This window comes from Leishmania martiniquensis, chromosome 11, assembly GCF_017916325.1.
Source record: "Leishmania martiniquensis isolate LSCM1 chromosome 11, whole genome shotgun sequence".
Taxonomy (NCBI): domain Eukaryota; phylum Euglenozoa; class Kinetoplastea; order Trypanosomatida; family Trypanosomatidae; genus Leishmania; species Leishmania martiniquensis.
Genome location: NC_090146.1, coordinates 572,228 through 588,442, shown reverse-complemented (window position 1 = coordinate 588,442; position 16,215 = coordinate 572,228). Strand labels below are relative to the sequence as shown.

Here is a 16,215-nt window from a genome sequence, read left to right as displayed (position 1 = left end):
TGTGTGTGTGCAAAGTACGTCTCGCGAAGTACGTGAAAGAGCGGTATCAAAGGCCAAAAAGTCATCTGCGCTGTCGGTACACGACAGGAGCAACAATGGCATATGCAAAGAGAGAGACGCTGACGTCGATGAAGCGCTCCACTATGAGGAAGAAGACGCGTTCGACAAGGAGACGGCATGGAGAGAAACCCTCGACCCATCTTTTTTTTGCTCGGAAGAAGGGCAGCGGGAAACGGAGCACAAATCAAATCAGTTTTTGGACTTGAGACCGAAAGGCGCTGTACACCCATGTGGAAACCGACTAGACATAGTCAAGACAATCGGATGGCACGATGCCTCACCGCTAGACCCCAGCAACCCGCTCACGCTGCTACCTCTCGTGATGCGTAGCAATAGCGTTGTCAGCCTCCGCGATTTGCTGTGATAGGATGTCAAGTGCGTCTTTGCGCTGCAACGTCATGAGAATGTTTTCAGCGTTTTGCTTAAGCTGGCGATAACGCTTTTTGGCTCTCAGAAATTGCTGCTGGCCATCCTCCAGACAGTGAACGAGACGTGACGTCTCGAGCTGAAGTGCTTCCTCGAGGGCGTCGCGCTCCACCTTTCTGAGGGTGTAGGCAGTCTTGACGGCGTCAGCCTTCGCCGCCCAAGATGCCAGCATACGTGCCACTCCTTGGTCGCGCCACTCAACGCGTTTCTGCAGGGACGCCACGGCCCCTGCAAAGGCATCCTCGTGTTTTGCACAGCTCGCCGATAAGCGGGTCAGTTCTTCTTCTCGCCGTCTCACCACTTCCTTTACCTCTTTAAGGGTAGAGCGCCAGGCCTCCTCTGGAGAGCGCGACTCGGACCCAAGGGCCGCTTCTGCAGCTAGGTGGTTGAAGCCCTGGTACCACAAGCAGTCCGGGACGGTGTCAGCCTGCAGTAACGCAGACTTGCGCGCTGAGAGCTCAAGCAGAGTCTTTTGCAGCGCCACATGCACTTCTTTCACTGTGGTAAAGCGTGCCATGACATGCTGGTGCTGCGCGGCTAGCTTGTGCACAGCCTTGTTTTGCTCCTCAGTCTCACACGCACGCGTTCTCATCAGCTGAGAGAGCAGCGCAATCACCTGTGTCCGCGCCGCTTCACGCTGGAGAAGGTGCTCATCAATTAGCTTGCAGAGAAGGGAAAGCGGTGGCGGTGAGGTGCTAGTATGGCGCACGATTCCCTCGAAAGAGTGCTCCAGCGGATTCGGTGCGCCACTCACTACATCGATACCGAATTGGTGGCCAAGTAGAATCATTCGCATATCCTCCACAAGGTCCGCCGTGGGAGGGGGAAAGAGATAGGGAAGCGTGTATGTGGAGGGGAAAAGGCCTTTCTGCCCGCGGAGATTGGTCCCGAGCCACCAACCGGTGGCAGCGGCATCATCGACGTGCACGACGTCTCCGGCCTTGAGAGGTAAAAAAGGAACTCCTGGAATCGTATATTCGTGTATGGCGTACACAATGTGCTGCTGCGGCTGCACCATGAGGGCCAAAGGGAGAAGGAAGGGGAAGCCAAGATGAGCCAGTGGCACGCTGACCGCACCTAAGTCCGTTCGCCGCGGTGGCGCTGAGTGAGAAATGAGAATGGTTGAGAAGCAGAGAGAGAAATGGGGAAGGCAAAAAAAATGGCCCGCATGAAAAGATGTACAGCTACAGAAGGCATTTCCACACCAAATCAAAGTTTCCATGTACGCGGCACTCTCTCGCCCCGCGCAACGCAACACAGGGGAACAGATCAATAGATGGGCACGGCATGAGGGTGCACCTGGTCGGTCACTCTGGACCGTGAGCGTGTGTGGGCATTAGCGTCCGCTAGAACCTGCATCCGACGAAAGGAGAGCAGCAAAAGGGAGGTGAAGGCGCACAAGGCTCATTTTCTTTTCGCTCTCCGCCTCCGATGCGGTCACCGCGGTACTACATGCTCGACAGTGTAGCGGCCTCCCTCCTTTACATGCACCTCACCGTGGGCACCGGGGAGGAGGAGCTCACCCGCTTCATTTCGCAGCGCCACATTGCTTCCAAAGATATGGTGTGGGTATGTAACGCCGCCAACGGTTTCCAGCTTACCGTCCAGGTTCGTAAGAGAGACACAGAAACGCTGTCGAAGCTCTGGGTCGGCGCTCATGGAATTCTCGCTGGAAGTGTGCTTTTGCTTCCCCATTGGCCGCGTGATGTTCACGCCGGAAACAGTGATTGCCAAGGAGGAAGGGGAAGATGATGGAGAGCGTACAGCGAACAAAAGCAGAGAGAGTGGTTGTGCGTGTGATTCAAGTGTGGTCCCGCAGGCGAGACATTGGTGGCATGCATCGCAACTCTCGTGTGCGCAGCTATGTGGGGTGGCGCTACGCGCTCATCGAGTGCGCTGAAAACAGGTGCACTGACAACCAAGGTGATCTCAACGAGAGCACATACATGTGAAGAGCGCGTCTTGGGTCGGATCTTTTCGTTGTTAGCTGGGCTGGTTAGAGCTACTGGCCGCCACTCAGTGACGACACGGGAGAAGGTGTTCGGCAAGCATCTGCAGCAAAGATAGCAGGGCATTAGTCATCTCGATTGCCGCGAGGTGCACAGGATAGCAGACGCGCATCGGAACACAAAACGCCCACAGGTGCCCCAGAGTTCAGTTTAGCCCATACAAATCATGAAATGTGCCATAGTGCAGATGAAACGCTTCACGCAGCGCCACCCACGGCGATGACCCTGCTGGAAGCACCAAGGAGATTGCGACGGAGTGAGTGCCGCTGCGACGCATTCTAATTCCACGCATGCGCTCGCGAAAACGTTCCGAGACGTTGAAAGGAGACGGCTCTCGCACACGCCGCTCGTAATCGAGAGACCAACTTTCCGTTGCTTGGTGCTCTTGCATCAGAAAACGTTCGCTCTTGAGCGCTGCGCACGACGTTGGGTCCTGCAGGACTGCGGCTTGGAAATGGCGTGGCCGACCCACCACATGGCGGTACGCTGTCTCAGTAGCTCCAGCACTCGCCGTACAGTCAAGGGCAAAGTCGAAGAGGAAGGCGAGGCTGTGCTTCTTGGCAAACTGTGCAAACAGTTCCTTACTTACGCGGTGAGTGGGGTAGCGCAACTCTCCAGTGCTGCTGCGTCGGCAGGGAACGGGGAGCAGCACGTCCTCGATGGTGTAATGAGCGGCATCTGCGTCGCTCATGATTTCCACAATCTCTTCAGTACCGTGGTCGTCTTTTCGGCTAACTAGGTCCCCTTTCACTGGTCGGGTTCCGAGTGACAAGAGCCGCTGCGACGCCATCGCGTTCCATACGAACGCGGCGGCGCTTTGCGTGCTGCGAGGCATCATGTCACACGCTGACCACACATCCATCATAGATGTGTTTGCTGCACCCTGGGGGTGACTATGCGAGAGGTGGTAGCCGTGTAGCTTTCGGAGGATGTCCCGCGTCTGCCTCGGAAGTTTGGCGCGTTCGCACACCCGAAGCCACGCCGCCACCGCCCCTGCAACGGTGCCCTCCTCGGCATTCGCATAAGAGAGGTATGCCTGATGGTGCAGAGGGTTACTTTCGGCAAGGGTTTGGAGATATGCGCCGACTGAACGATGGGGCTCGTCGCGGTGATGAAACGCAGCCATGTCGAAGAGGGTGTTACTGCCGATACCAAAGGTCTCTAACCCAAAGTAGTTGACGAAGCCGTGTGAGCTGAGGCGTTTTAGGCGCCGTGAGACGGCGGCTTCGTCTCCCGTGACACACCGCAAAAGAATGCGGTGCAGGTACGCCTGCGGTGCGGTAGTGAGGCGTGGAAGGTCGCTGAGGGGGTGATAGCTGCGGTCGTCAAAGATGAGGGGATGCACGTTGTAGTGCCGCGAAGCGTGAGGCAGCTGCTCGCGCGTCACTCCGACGGCTACGCCAAACTGTGTGATGGTCGCGAAGAAACCGCCTGGCGGCTCGTGGAGATAGACACCGTCGTGGGGCACCCCAAGTTCATACTGTAGACGGTGGCGCACCGAGCCGAGCGAGTACCCGTCGCGAAACATCGCAAAGTGCAGAAGCGGCTGCTCTTCGGGCAGCTTTCCAATTCGCCGCACGTACTCGCCGTAGCTCTGCACGCGCGGCGAGAAGCTCTTCTCCGGATTACTAAACGGCGTTGCCGTATCCTCCACCAAAAGCGTCTTAGCTCGGGAGATCTTACGCCACCGCCCTTTCGGCGCCTTTTCGAGAAAAGCACCGCGCCCCTCAGCGTCCACCTCCGTCACCTGTGCATCGGTGGAGCTGACGCGTATTACGGCTTCCAGAGGTGCCAGTTCACAAGCTGGCAATCCCCCTCTACTCGGCGCTGGAGCGGAAAGTGTGCACAAGCGCGTGAGAATCCCGCACCGCCGCTCTTCGGCACTCAGGTCGCGTCCTGCGTTCCAGTCATCCCGGTTGTAGACAGCCCCTGGAGCTGCCGAGACACCTGGAGCGGCCACGTTGGCAAGCCGGGTGATGGGGCCACATCCCAAAGCTTTCATCGACCGAGACTGAAGAGAGAGAGGATTCCGACTGCTCCAAGAAAATGACTATTTGGCCAGACCATTCGAGAAAGAGGGGGGGGTGTAGACAGACCCACAGAGCAGGCAATGAGGTGAGGTGTTGGGCAAGAACGGAGCGAGCGGGCTGGGCGACAAGCATGAAATGCGTTTGGAGACACACCCATGCCCATATCAGCAATGGATAGAGGAAAGGAAGAGGAGATTGTGGCGGTGCGCACGTCTTCACTCAAGAAGGACCACGAGCTAGCTACTTTAGCCTTCCACGTTGCATCACAACGCGCTGCACCACAGACCACATGCCGACTCGCATGGAAAAGACGCAGCGGTCCATCGAGGCGCCTCGAGAGCATGCAGCCTACACCTCTGCTCACTTTTCTAACAGTCAGCACATCCTAGTTTCTTTCTGCCCATAGCGTTTGTTTGTTTGCTCATTCGCCGCTCGGTAGGGGAGAGTATCGTATGTACATTTGTCCAGTGCAGCCTTCTCGTCATTGCTGTCTGCCTTGCGCTATCACCAGGCAGGAGGCCAAAGTGCTACGTGTGCGGCTAGGAAGATGCGTGCTCGGTGTACTTATTAAAGAAGTCGATCAGAGCGAGACGGAGATATGACAAGACAATGTGACTAAGGATCACCACCACGTACTGTTTCAAGAGACAATCGGCGCCCCAGAACGAAATGAGGACGGCTATCCATGCAACCGGATTCCACAAAGATCTCAGAAGAAGAAAGCTGTATAGGACAAGCAAACCTGACATAGCTTCTCCAAGTACGCACGCCCATGTCCAGGTGACAGTCTGGGAGTACCACCACACCCACCTCAAAGGAGGTGGGGTGTCGCGGTAATCGCAAGTGGAGTCGTGCTCGTCGCTGTACTTGCCGTAGATGATATTTTGGTGTATCGTGTCCTTCCATGGGGATGGCCTGCGCATCCGTTTATCCAACACCTGGCAACTTCGATTGATAAGCCGCCCGATCGCTATCGAGACCGGGGTTCCAATGAAGGCGTCGGCAAAAGAGATCGCGCCGTACCAGCCGATTCCCTCGAGTGGCCTCTGGCGCACTACAATGCCACTCGCCGCTGAGGCCACCTTCGCCGTAAACGTGTAATTGACCAACGAGGACACCATTCCGGCTGTAACCATTTTCAGCAGGTCGAACAAGAAGACTAGCGGCGGCCGCTTCTCGTCCCGCAGACACACCCGTCGGTAGCAATAGGTAGAGATGAAGAAACCTATAGTGACGAGTCCGAGAAGGCCTACCAAGATGGCCCCTCCAAGGCCGGAGTAGACCATGCAGGTCACTTTTGCCATGATCGCGTGATGCACCCGCCCTGTGTCATGGGTCAACGCAAAAAGGGTCACAGATGAGCCGAGAGTGCAGCTGAAACAAGAAGAGAAAAGTGCACAGACACATAGATACAGAGAGGTGAGCAGTTAGCAGATGAAGTGAAATACGTAGTCTTTTTCAGGGGCGACGATGTGCATTCGTCCTCGCACCGCTAGTTGCTGAGAGGGGTCCTCATGAAGAAGGGGGGGTATGCTTGAAAAGAACGGCAGCGCCGCAGCTAAGCGCTTTGGCCGCCGAGGTCACGCAGCCTGCCGACAGGGCTCGACGTCCTTTTTCTCGTTTCCTGTCTCTCTTCCTATGCAGGAAACTGCGAGGCGCAAAAAAAGAAATGAAAGCCAGCCCCAACAAGCGGCTTGAGCGCACCACATGTGAGCATAGTCACTCGTGTTCACGTGTGCGTGCGCGGCACTGACTCTTCAGCAAAAACACAACGCTCACGTCCACAGAGCATAGACCAGCCATTAGGGGGCCTCGGGGCGGCGAACTGGCACAGTTCATCCTCCCGTAGCTGCAGTTAGGGGTACCCTACGAGAGCATTTTCCACGATGTCTTGCGAGACTTGACGAAGCGCTGCACCACTCCCTCGACAGCGTCCACAGCGTACGATGCCTCACCCTCGTCCTTCCATGGGTGATATGGGTTATCATAGTAAGGGGCGTACATTGCTTGCTCCGCCTCCTCAGTGCGAGCGGCCGCCTCCATCTGAATCGTTTGCAGCGCAGGTGGCACGTCACCCAGGAATTCACTGTCGAGAAATCCGCGCTCCGGCAACTGCGTGCGGATGTGAGGGGGAAGCATCTCGAGCTTGTGCGTGTACATCTCATCTTCCAGTTGCACGAGGGCGCCTTCCGTCATAATGAGAATGTCGTGCGTGAGGGCGTCGTAGGCGTTGAAACGATTAATGGGGATGGGGTTTTTCTGGCCCTTTGGGCCTTTCGTGCGCACCTTCGAAGAGGTGCGGTTGTAGTCGTAGGGCTCGTCGCACAGCAACGTCGGCCGCACCAACTTATTGCGCCCGTTAAAAAAGCTACCAAAGAAGAAGGCTCGGTCGTACTCGCTGCTCGGCGTCAGCCGAGAACCGCCATCCATAAAGAGCGCGCCGCCGCCGTTGTGGCGCACATCCCAGCCCATGGTGCGGCACAGCCGCAAGTACGCTTCCTGAGTCGGCTCAGACAGCGTCAGCCGCTCGACAATTTGCAGCTTTCCCTGCAGCATTTTAAGCGTAACGAGCATCCGATTGCTCTTGCTCCACGTCTTCACATCCATAGTTGGCATGAGCAGGTTCCACGGCTTCACCGGTTTGGAGTGCGCACCCCATGGGTGTGCATGGTTTTTGCGGTCACCAACGCGCGCCATGCCCATGCCAGTGTTTGGCCAGTTTTTCTTTGCCTTCCGCCACACCTCGCGGTTCTCGTAGTCCCACTTGCTGGAGAAGTTCTGACAGCGTACGAGCCAGTAACTCAGGTTCTTGGCCATTTCCTCCGTCTCTGGGTACATGCCAAAAATGAACGGATCCAGCTCGCGAGTATGACTGACATTGTTTGCTAGATCGAACACCGGCGCCACGATACGTTGCTTCATTGTCCCCATCGTATAAACAATCGGCCTTGTCGTCGAAAAATGGGGCAGCTCCGGAATCTCCTCCGTGAAGTACGGGTGCGGCCGCTGAGGAGACGGCAAGTACGGAGATACGGGAGGTCGAGTCACAGAATTCTCCGGGTGGAACAGCGGCAGTGGATGCGCGCCTGAAAGAACTTGCTGTGGTCCCTCGTAGAGAAAGTCGACCTCATCTCGTGGCGCCACATCGTGTACGCCTGAAGCTCGGCTGTCGTACATTGCCCTGAACACGAAGCGCCGAAGAGGTGCCGAGGACGACACGACGGCGCCAGCTAACCGTCGCATTTGCGCGTGAATGCAGCGCAATAGATGTCCGGCTTGTTTGCAAGGAAGACTTCTTAATTTCGCCCAGCCGAGCGCACTGTATACCCGGGCTGTGCGTGTGTGTGCGTGTGAGTGTGAGTGCGCATGTGGAGAGAAAATGCGGACCAGCAAAGCAACCGAAACAGGGATGTAATGCACATGCGAAAAGGTGCACATAATGTTCATGGTATCTCTACCTCTCAAGAGGAGGAAGAGAGCTACATCACAGCTGAAAGGCCCACGAGAGCGTCCCGCGCTCACTTTGCCGAAGAACAATACTGCCTCTCTGCTGTGACAGTCCGCTGCAACGGTCCTTGACACATAGCAGCAGACTACGAATAAAATGAATGTGGCCACTCAACTCACGCCGAATACCTTTCTGGAAAACGCTCTCGTGCGCCGTTTAGTGGCACCAACACAGGCACGCGAATCTCAACCGTGCGAGGTTAGAGCGTGTCGGGTAGTGTATGGTGCGCTTGCCAATCGGACAACAGAGCTCGATGCGTTTTTTGCCCCGCCAGATGGGGCGGAGGTGAACCGGAGGCCCGGCTCGCCGACCAGGCTGTACTGCACCGGACACGCGTGGACGCCACCTTGTGTGCACGGGATGATGACTCTACCTCTCCCCCTGCGTTTCCCACCGTCTCTCCTGCACACGCATGAGTGCTCTGCACGCAAACGGTGGACACCTGGTGAAGCAGCGAAGCCCTCTCGCCCTCCACGCCACCATCACCTTTCACACAATAGTTCGGGGAAAAAACGCCCACCCGCCCGCCCAGGAGGTTGTTGACAGGCCCCCGGTAGCGGCAGCGAGGGCGCCCGTCGAAGCTTCCGTCTGTCTCGTAACGGTTGGCTGCGCCGTGGAAGATTGTGATATTTTGTTGATTCCAGTTGAACTCGTAACTGCAGCCTGTTGTGCACTGTTGCTGCAACCAGTGAACGTTGATTTCCTCTCTTCTCGGTTCATGTCTTCTTTGTTGGGCGACTGTGATGTGTGTGAGACGAGAAAGCGTGAGGGGAGGAGAAGAACGTGATGTAGGTGGCTGACGCTCCTGCTAGTCGCATGCGCTTGAACAGCCCCCCTCCACATTTGGGGAGCAAATCTCGCCGCGGCTTCGCTGCGCTCGCGGGTCTCATTTCTCCTGTAAGCAGACTTTTGGCCAGGACCAGCCCTCGTCCCCCGTAGCCGTGCTTGCCCATCGTGTGGAGTGTACTCCGTTCCGCGTTCTCTCCGCTGAGTGCGGCGTGTGCGTGCTGCGGAGGAGAATGGCCCCGTCACAGCTGCCCGTCACAACCCCCGCAGCCGCTCCTTCCTGGTGGACGCGCCGGTAGCCGCTGTCCTTGCCGCGGTAAGGGAACGCTGGCCGGGGAACAAACTCCCCATCAGGGGTGCTGGGGCCCCGTCGTTGGTGAGCCTGAGTGGGAAGCGGGGGCCATGTTGCCCCCATCCACCCGCCCCGTTGCGAGAATCGTGGGCGGCGATCCGCGCGCCTGCTCGCATAACGGGGAGTACGTGCTGCGCAGAAAAGGCACCGCCAGGTCGCCGGCAGCGCGCCGCGTCACCCCCGTGTCGTACCGCCGTCGTCGGCGAAATTGCGTGATAGCTCATCCGCGGGGTTGACCTGGCCGGCGATGTAAAAGAACACCACCTGCACGCGCTCGTTAAAGTAGAGGGCCGTCGTGTACGCGTACAGGCGGTTCAGGCAGTACCCTCTGCCGATGCCGCCGAAGCCGTTGTGCTTCCGCTGCGCCCGCACAATCGCAAAGTGGTCCGTGACCACCGCCATGCGCATGGTCGGGCCCCTTCTCGCGACCAGCCCGTGCGCCATCAGGTACTGCAGGCACAGCATCGCGGCCCGTGGCTCCGCGTGCGCCGAGTGCTTGGCGGTGAAGTATTCGTCGTTCGGCAGCGGGTCCGGCACCCGCGTGCGTGGCGGGCCTTCGCCGACGCGACCTTTCGGGTGCAAGTCCGTGGCCCACCTCTGCTGCAGGGCGTCGGTGGTGCCGTTCGCGTACCGCACCACCGCTCCCCACCCGTCGGCCGACGCGTCCGTGAAGCAGATGACGTCGTACGTGCCATCCTCGTAGGTGGCTGCAGTCCTGCCCGCAGAGGTCAAACAGGAGCCCGTTCCGGTCTCCGGCTACGCGCTGTAAGGTAGCGCTTTACGCCCCTTTCGGGTGGTGTGAGGGAGTTCGGGGTTCGGCACAGGCAGCGATGTCGCACCGACACCTCTCTTTTGCCCTGTCGTTTTTGGGCAAGGCAAAGAAGTGGCGTCCTCGACCGCTACTGTTGGTCGCGCCATGTCGTTTTAAAAGAAAGGAGCGGGGAGGGGAGGGAAGGACGCTGCTGGGTTGCTCGCGCCAAGCAGAGTTGCGGATGTGGTCGCAGACTTCGATGATTGCAGCTCGTTTCGTCGTTGCCATCTCAGGTGAATTTCTCTCTGCCGGTCACTGCCGAGTGCGCCCTTCCCCTTCCCATCTCGTGGAATATGCTTTCGTCGGCCGCACCCGTTTCGTTAAGTTTTTCTGGGGCTTGAATGCGCCTCACGACAGGTTCCTCCGCGCCGACCTGGCCGCTTCTTGGCACGGCATACGCGCTGGTGAGGAGAAATAGTCAAACAGTGCGTAGAAAAACGAGAAAGTTGGAGGGAAGGAAACATATGTTGGTCTTCTTCTGTGGACTCGCGCAACCCCGCCGATAACGCTCGCTCCACTTCAGGTTGACTTCGTTTGTCGAACCTGATGTGAACACAATGATTAATCATTCGCTGTGGTTCATCTTTGTTTAAACTTCATTAAAGTGGCCCGCAACGCGCTCTCACCTTGCATGCTCGCGCTTTGCATGCACAGCGCACAAACACTTATACCGACACACCCACCCCAAGCAAACAGGCATTTTATATACATACATGTAGGCACGCCCATACACACACAAGTCCACATGCGCACAACGGGTGCTCGAAAGGAGGCGCCGGGAGGGGGAAAAGGCCCGCTGAGTACCATACGAGAGACGAGCGCAGAAGAGACGAGAACAAACGGATAGCAGTTGCCGCGCGCAGTCAGAGAGGTACGAGAATGCAACCTCACCACTTTTTTCACCCGCGGGCAGTCTAGGCCAAGAGTCGTCTCCCGCACACTAAGGTGTATACGATATATCTGGGTGCGGCGCTCCCCCTTCCCCATCAGCACGTGCATATCATTTCGGATCGCCATTAAGAGATTTGCACGCTGCTACGTGTGCTGCGTTGTTGATGCGGCTAAACTCCTCCAGCTTCTTCTCCAAGTCGCAGATGAGGTGAAGCTGCTCATCCACCTCATGATTGCGCTGCGCAAGGCGCGCCTTCAGTTCCTCATTTACTTCGCGCAGGCGTCGGCTGATGTCCCTCAGCTCTGCGTTCTCAGCCTCCAGTGCTGCGTAGCTGTGGAAGGAGCGTGCGCTTGCCGTGTTCAGCAGCCTAATCTGATTTTTTGCGGCCAGCAGTTCGGCCCTGAGCGCTTCCACGCTGTCTTCCTCTGCTGGTGGCGAACCAGGCGCGTGTCGCGCTCCATTGGAGGGGGACACCGGCGATGGAGTAAAAGGAATGTCCACGACAGCGAAAGCCGTCTGTGTGGGAAAGAGTCGATAGATGGCAGGCGGTAGCGGAGGGTTGGTGTGGTCGCACGCGATCGCGCCTGCAACGCGCTCCACAAAGGAGCCATCGGTGCTTCTGCAGATGTGGCTAAGCGGCGCCGCGGGCGCGCTCCACGCCCGACAACGCCGCACAGCTACATCTACCTTCTCATCCTTCGACCTACGCATAAACTTGAGCCCTGCCTGGAAGAGGTGAAGACGCTCCCAGTGCGGCGATGCTTTTCGAGCACAAGCCGGGCCGTTTCGTCTTTCGTGCGTGTGCGCGTGCGCTAGTGTGGCTAAATTCATGCACACTCAGGTATACGACCAACAGCAGAGACCCGTGCGCTTGAGGTGCGGAGGAGGGGCCGCAGCGATGTAGAGAGAACGCTGAAGGACGAAAAAAAAAAACTGTGAATGCGGTGGGAGCAAAGGAAGGACACACACAAAGAAAGGGGAAAAACTGCACAATGAAGGAAATGAAAATTAAGGGAAACGTTAGGAGCACAGTGAGGTGAGCGAGAGAAAGAGGTGAGGGCGTTCGTGTACACACATACACTCACACATCACCGCTGATGCAGAGTACAACGTTGTGTTGCGTCAATGGTTTCTTCTTTTACTCTGATTTTTGCTCACGCTACTCATGCGCCTCTGTGCTCTCTAAGTTTGTTTGAACGACAGCTGACGCATGCCCGAGACGCGTGCGACGTCGAGCACAGCAGCATTGACACGGCCGGGAGTGACGCGATGTGTTTACGTGTAGAAGAGAGGGAGGAAGTTCAAGAAAGCGGAGAGGTAGAAGCAGGTAACGTCGGGAGTGCTAACATGAGCAGATGCTCGAAAAGGAGGTCGTAAGAGGCAGCAGCTGCATCAGCTACGGAGGGAGGCCTGTGTGCATTGACGGTACGACCTGCGTCGCGGCAGAGTATCTGGGCAATGTTCAAGAAGTTTGAGTTCCGTTAGTTTGTGAGCAGACATCCTTTCGTTTCTCAGCTCTTTGGTGATTCGGCGTGGACCGAGTTGGCTCGTTCGGTCAGGCGCAGCCCACGTCGGGTCGTTTGCGCCCGTGCCGCGTACTCGCCAAGATTACCGCTTCCTGCAGTGTAATGCCTAGCACATTGATGATGGCAAGCACCTCACCGCGGCGGCAGAGGCGCAGGGACAACTTTGCGAGGACGCCAAAAGTCTGCACATGGCCTCCTTGGGTTTGGCTGCAGAGACTTTGGTGGGAAGAGGAAGGCACGCATGAGTGCTGCGCCGCAGAGGCGCGCGGCGGCGGAAAAGTGTCAACAAAGCTCATTGTGAATCCTCTCGCAGAGACAAAGCGTAAATGCGCACCCGGTCGCTGTGCTATGTACCCTCGTAGCACAGCGGTGCCGACGGGCGTGACCATGGGTCCTTGTCTGCGCTGTATCCGGGAAAGCCGCGATGAGCTACGCCATCTCTTAGCGGCGCTGTAGGGCGCAGTTTCTGAGCAGACCCGTAGTGCAACAAAAGCGCATGAGCGATGGTTTTCTCTACGCACGCCTGTAGACGCGTTCGGGGTGACGCGGAGATGTTAAAACGCGAAACAGATGTGTGCGCCACACTACCGCAAGGACAACGGAGCTGCAGTTCAGCGCAGCAGTTCGCCAGCTGGGGCGACGTCGCCAGGCTCATGTCGTCGCGCTGGGGAGAGCCAGATGCGCATGCAAGGGAAGGTGTGCTGTCACCTGCTCCTGTGCAAATTCTGTGGTCGTGTGCGAGACCGTCGACTCCACCGTCACGCCCGTGTAAGTGGAGACAAATATGTAATCGTAGCACCCAGGTAGAATGGGGACGTTTGTTCTGTAGAGGGCTGTAATGACGGGCTCACCGTACTCGGCACCCATGTCAGTAGTTGGTTCATAGACGTGCCCGCGAACGCGCAGCAATGCATCTAGCTCTCTTCTCCCAGAAAGTGCTTCTTCACCAACACAGGTACCCGCCATGACACTTGAAAGAAGAGGCGAGTCTACGCCTCTCACCTTCTCGATCGCCTGACGTCGAGGCGACAGAACTCCATGTGAGCGAACGAGGAGGCTGACACGCAGGGTCGACGCGGGAAGGCGAGATTCGTCTGTGGCGTTCTCGTCCACCCCCTCCGCTGGCCACTGAAGGCACAACATCACGTGTTGGGTGGCGGACGTATCGAGCGGCTTCGCCAATCTCCACCAACCGTCCTCCCTCTCTGCCATCAGCTCCACATTATCACAGCTGCCCGTGTTGCTACAGCAGAGAAACACTCTCAAGTCGCGGATGCGCATCTCTGCTGCTCCGTCATTTTTCAGGCGGATCCCTAGCAGCTCTTGCATCTCACTGACCCGCTGCGCCGCTGCGTTCACGACGCACATGTAGGACACACTGGTAGTCGAGCACGCCCCGTCGTTGTCTTTGTTCCATTGGCAGCAAAGGAATGGCTTGACAACAGTGACAGCGTCGAGGGTTTCCCTCAGTCCGCCGCTGCGAGACGTCAACATCATGTACGGGGTGGAGCCCGGAGGGAAAAAAAAGCTACCGGCAAAGCAGACGTGCCGGCAGCCCCACTGCTGAGTGTAGCTCTTTTCGCCACCCCAAACCTGCCAGCAGAGCACTTGGACGAGGCTGCTGTGAAAGTCTGTGCTCCAGTCTCGCACACGCTCGAAGTCGGCATTCACAACGAGAATACGGCCAAGGGCAGCACGCTCACCACTGCTGCACGGTCCTGTTACATCCACCGCTGCCAATCCGACAACCACTTGCAACTTGCGGAGGTGGTGCGTTGAGACAGGCAACGAGTCCGCGATGGCTGTCCACCGCTGTGCCGCTTCGACTAACAAGGGGGCCATATTCACGTACGCCACCTTACGCAGCTGCACCGAGGCTTTACGGCTCACAAAAGCAAGGCCCATTGAGGAGCTCTTCACAAAAGCATCTGGGAGAGACCTTAAGTTCCTTGCGCTAGTCGCTTGAAAGCACCAAACATCGGTATTGCCGTCCTCCACGATGCATTTAACCACCGCCTGCCAATTGTTGGTTGCGCCGTGAAAACTCAGCCTGTGTGTCACGACATGAAACGGCACCGTGGTTGGTGAGCCTGCCATCACCGTCTGTGAAGAAGGGAGAGGGATGGCAGAGCAACTTCAAGTACGGCGCCCCCACCACCACTGGCGCACGAGCACACCGTCAGCGAAGCAAAGGAAAAAGGTTACGTATGGAGTCGGCAGAAAAGGAGGCGGATCGCCTGGAAAGACCCGTTGAGGTAAGCCGGAGGGAGACGCGTAGAGAGGAGGAGAGACGATGGTGCACAAACGAGTATGCGGAAGAGAAGGGGAAAAGGTGAAGCGACGAGCTTAAGGTTCTTGGGTAGGCGGATGGGGGAGCAAGAGAGAGACAGGGAGACAGACGGCGCAAGAAGTGTGGCAGTGTACGATGCGCAACCACTGTGCCTCGCGCAGGGACTTGCGGTCGACACTGAGATCAGGAAATCTGCCCCCGATGGCGTGGCTGCTCGCTTCCGTTCGCCTTCATGCCGCTCTCGAGCGACTAAAATTCAGCCGTATGATACCTGCGCACGCACTCCCGCCCTGCCCTGCTACAGATGTCGGCGCAGTGCGCCTGATTCCCACACAAGCTGGTGGCCGCTACAGGAATCGAGGAGGCAAACCTGTGTAAGTGTAAGTGTGAGCTCGTCACCCGTGGCCCGTGCGGACGTGTTATGATGCCATAAAGATTATGTGCAAGCAGCGACAAGGACGTTGGCAGGGCCACGCGTTGAAACAAGTCAGCAGAAAACGTATAAAAATGCCGGCCCGGACTCCTTCGGCGGTAAAGGTAGCATTTCAAAGAAAAAAATGTGGGAGCGTGGTAGTTGTCAGTACACGTTTTCCGCCCTGTGGCTGCATAGTGGACGCGAGAGAGACGTGAGCGGCCCTCGCCCTCGTGCGAAGCCTGAGAGACGCACAAAGCAGAAAACGGACTCACGTCAAGGAGACTTTCGGTGTCAGCGCTTGTTTACCCTGACAATCGCTTCCTCTACGGACCCGCGAGACCCTTCCGAGACGCAGGGACGTGTCGCTGAGTGTGCTGCATGATCGCTCGTCTGATCAGCTATGGTGACAGCGGAGACACCCTCCGCGGAGGGGACAGGGGCGAGTCCATGGCTGTCGCGAATAGGTCGAACCAGTCGCTTGAAGACCCACTCCGTCACATGGCAAGCCTCGGCGGTATCTCTCAGAAAAGGAATCTCTATTTCGGTTCCCAGCAACGCAGTCTCCTTCCCTTCACCGCCACCGCCGCTGACAGTGCGGATATCCTCGTCAGCTGCCTAATTGAGGCTGTTCCTTTCACCGCAGCACACGACCCTGACTGACCGACGCGGCTTTGTCGATAGTCAAAGTAGAGACGACATGTGTGATAAACGCCCATGATACCCGTGATGCTCTTCGGCAAAATGAGCTCCTGTATTTGGCAACGACGACGAGTTCGCCTTGCCTCCGAGATGTCTTGCTCTCCCATCTCCACAGGTACCACAACCACAGGCTCGCTGTCAACGGTGTGAACGTCGCGGTGAGCATTTCCTAAGGATGGCGTCGTATGGGTGAGCTGAGTTCCGCTGAAAACGCCGAAACGTTTGTCCATCTTTGTCATCACCACCGCCTGGCGTCCCCTCCGATATGTGCAGCACATGTATGCGCCATCCACTATGACAAAAGGAGAAGGGTGGCGCGAAATGCGGAAAGCGGGGGGGGCTCCGAGAGCGATGGGAGACGGGAAAGTCACCGGCGCAGACCAGAGAAGCCATCGGGGTGCGGTAGAGCGC

General features: G+C 57.4%; 9 protein-coding genes across 9 annotated transcripts; all 9 read right to left on the bottom strand.

Moving 5' to 3' along the window:
- Positions 1–370: 370 nt before the first annotated feature.
- On the bottom strand, positions 371–1,504 carry LSCM1_06644 (uncharacterized protein; the record flags this gene model as incomplete). Its single annotated transcript, XM_067324056.1, has 1 exon — positions 371–1,504. The coding sequence occupies one exon, from the start codon at positions 1,502–1,504 to the stop codon at positions 371–373; it is 1,134 nt and encodes a 377-aa protein (XP_067180597.1).
- A 419-nt stretch (positions 1,505–1,923) lies between these two features.
- Positions 1,924–2,145, bottom strand: LSCM1_06643 (uncharacterized protein; the record flags this gene model as incomplete). The annotated part of the gene is made up of 1 exon (XM_067324055.1): positions 1,924–2,145. The coding sequence occupies one exon, from the start codon at positions 2,143–2,145 to the stop codon at positions 1,924–1,926; it is 222 nt and encodes a 73-aa protein (XP_067180596.1).
- Positions 2,146–2,640: 495 nt separating this feature from the next.
- LSCM1_06642 (uncharacterized protein) lies at positions 2,641–4,497 on the bottom strand (the record flags this gene model as incomplete). The annotated part of the gene is made up of 1 exon (XM_067324054.1): positions 2,641–4,497. The coding sequence occupies one exon, from the start codon at positions 4,495–4,497 to the stop codon at positions 2,641–2,643; it is 1,857 nt and encodes a 618-aa protein (XP_067180595.1).
- A 567-nt stretch (positions 4,498–5,064) lies between these two features.
- On the bottom strand, positions 5,065–5,829 carry LSCM1_06641 (uncharacterized protein; the record flags this gene model as incomplete). The annotated part of the gene is made up of 1 exon (XM_067324053.1): positions 5,065–5,829. One exon carries the CDS (start codon positions 5,827–5,829, stop codon positions 5,065–5,067), a length of 765 nt encoding a protein of 254 aa, XP_067180594.1.
- A 562-nt stretch (positions 5,830–6,391) lies between these two features.
- Positions 6,392–7,768, bottom strand: LSCM1_06640 (uncharacterized protein; the record flags this gene model as incomplete). Its single annotated transcript, XM_067324052.1, has 1 exon — positions 6,392–7,768. One exon carries the CDS (start codon positions 7,766–7,768, stop codon positions 6,392–6,394), a length of 1,377 nt encoding a protein of 458 aa, XP_067180593.1.
- A 1,306-nt stretch (positions 7,769–9,074) lies between these two features.
- Positions 9,075–9,395, bottom strand: LSCM1_06639 (uncharacterized protein; the record flags this gene model as incomplete). The annotated part of the gene is made up of 1 exon (XM_067324051.1): positions 9,075–9,395. The coding sequence occupies one exon, from the start codon at positions 9,393–9,395 to the stop codon at positions 9,075–9,077; it is 321 nt and encodes a 106-aa protein (XP_067180592.1).
- Positions 9,396–9,614: 219 nt separating this feature from the next.
- LSCM1_06638 (uncharacterized protein) lies at positions 9,615–9,866 on the bottom strand (the record flags this gene model as incomplete). Its single annotated transcript, XM_067324050.1, has 1 exon — positions 9,615–9,866. The coding sequence occupies one exon, from the start codon at positions 9,864–9,866 to the stop codon at positions 9,615–9,617; it is 252 nt and encodes an 83-aa protein (XP_067180591.1).
- Positions 9,867–10,982: 1,116 nt separating this feature from the next.
- Positions 10,983–11,705, bottom strand: LSCM1_06637 (uncharacterized protein; the record flags this gene model as incomplete). The annotated part of the gene is made up of 1 exon (XM_067324049.1): positions 10,983–11,705. One exon carries the CDS (start codon positions 11,703–11,705, stop codon positions 10,983–10,985), a length of 723 nt encoding a protein of 240 aa, XP_067180590.1.
- A 1,346-nt stretch (positions 11,706–13,051) lies between these two features.
- On the bottom strand, positions 13,052–14,497 carry LSCM1_06636 (uncharacterized protein; the record flags this gene model as incomplete). The annotated part of the gene is made up of 1 exon (XM_067324048.1): positions 13,052–14,497. The coding sequence occupies one exon, from the start codon at positions 14,495–14,497 to the stop codon at positions 13,052–13,054; it is 1,446 nt and encodes a 481-aa protein (XP_067180589.1).
- Positions 14,498–16,215: the final 1,718 nt, after the last annotated feature.